General features: G+C 47.1%; 1 protein-coding gene across 1 annotated transcript; it reads right to left on the bottom strand.

Moving 5' to 3' along the window:
- Positions 1 to 609: 609 nt before the first annotated feature.
- LOC147890743 (putative germin-like protein 9-2) lies at positions 610 to 1,248 on the bottom strand. Its single transcript, XM_087389816.1, has one exon. The coding sequence runs from the start codon at positions 1,246 to 1,248 to the stop codon at positions 610 to 612; it is 639 nt and encodes a 212-aa protein (XP_087245942.1).
- Between the last annotated feature and the right edge of the window lie 207 nt (positions 1,249 to 1,455).

Raw genomic sequence — 1,455 nt, 5'->3', positions numbered from 1 at the left:
ACCTTATCAATGTCTTTGAATAATTCTAGGAAGTGGCTAAGTTAGCAAGATGTACAAGTATCCTAAGACATTTTTCTACTCTTCTGCCAAACTAGTGCTAAGTTTGGCAATAGTTGACTAAATTAGAATTCAAATCCTCTAATAGCTCACCCTTCTTAAAACCTTATTTGCCATTGCAAATAATTGTGCTTAATAGAGTCCCAAAATCCAACAAACTCCACGGTTAGACAATCTGGACTTGGGATTTCTCTTATGCTTGGTAAATTACCTTGTCGAGCAAGCCTCAAAGCCCAAAGGCCTAGATCCCAATTAAGCCTCCTTGATCCTGTGTAGATTTCTAATCATTATGTCCATTCCTCATGTTTGGAGATCCCCTCGATCCTACTATTTTGAACTTAGTCAAGGCTAGAAAAACTTGTGAAGATGAAAATTAGAAAATGTGCGCATATGATACGGGAAGTCGGAATATCTTTTCTGTAAATTGAGGAAAATTGACGTTCATATAGAACGTATGCATTCAGAGGTGGAGCTAATGTAAACATAAGAGGATTACAGTATTGTAATAATTTGGAGAGTGGAGAGCTTGCAATCCATCTACTCATACTTCATCTAGTGCATGGAGGCAAAGGGAGCCTCGAGTTGCATCAATGTTGAGCTGGATGTTTTGAAAGCTTCACTCAACACAGGGAGGGGAATTCCTGATCCGAACAATGTCATAGGAAGCGCCACTGTGCCAGGGCTCGCACTGCTGAATGATGCAAGCGCAAATGCCGTCTTATCCGAGGTGGGATTCATTTGGAAGTGCACCAGACCCTTGGGGAAGACGAAGAGATCGCCCTTCTGCAACGTCTGGTTATACATCTTGTTGGTGGTGTCGACGAGGCCGACCATGAGAGTGCCGTCTACGACGAAGAGCAACTCGGTGGCGCGGGGGTGAGTGTGGGGAGGGTTGAGGGAGCCGGGCTGGAATTGCAGAAAAGCTGCAGAGATGCCAAGACCGTCGAGGGCTGGGAAGGCATCAACGAATGCTATGATAGGCTTGAAACTGCCCGTGGTTGCCAGCTTGGAACCTCCGCGGAATCCAGTGAAGGTGAAGAAGGTGCCGTCGAGGGTGCTTGCATTCACGCCAGCGGGCACAGAGAAGTCCGTGAGGATGTCAGGGTCGGCGGCGAGCACAAGTCGTCCTGCACAAAGGAGGATCGGCAGGACGAACGCGTAGATGGGCATTGAGATCGTTGATCTGGCCATTGTGACCCGCTAATTAGAGTGGAGGGATCGCCTGCATGCACCGAGAAAGTATGTGAGGTGTGTCAGACTTGCAAGGAAGACGGATCAAAATGAAATTTTCATCGTCGTGGACTCTCTGTGTGTTACTCACTCTCTCTCTCTCTCTCACACACACACACACACACACAGTACCTCCCGCCTCAAGGGAGCTAGAGTTTTAATGTGGTC

The sequence above is a fragment of the Dipteris shenzhenensis genome, chromosome 18, assembly GCF_047967505.1.
Source record: "Dipteris shenzhenensis isolate YYH24624 ecotype China chromosome 18, Dip_SZ_1.0, whole genome shotgun sequence".
NCBI classification, from domain to species: domain Eukaryota; kingdom Viridiplantae; phylum Streptophyta; class Polypodiopsida; order Gleicheniales; family Dipteridaceae; genus Dipteris; species Dipteris shenzhenensis.
Note: the sequence above shows the minus strand (reverse complement) of the source record. Positions and strands in the feature narration are given on the sequence as shown.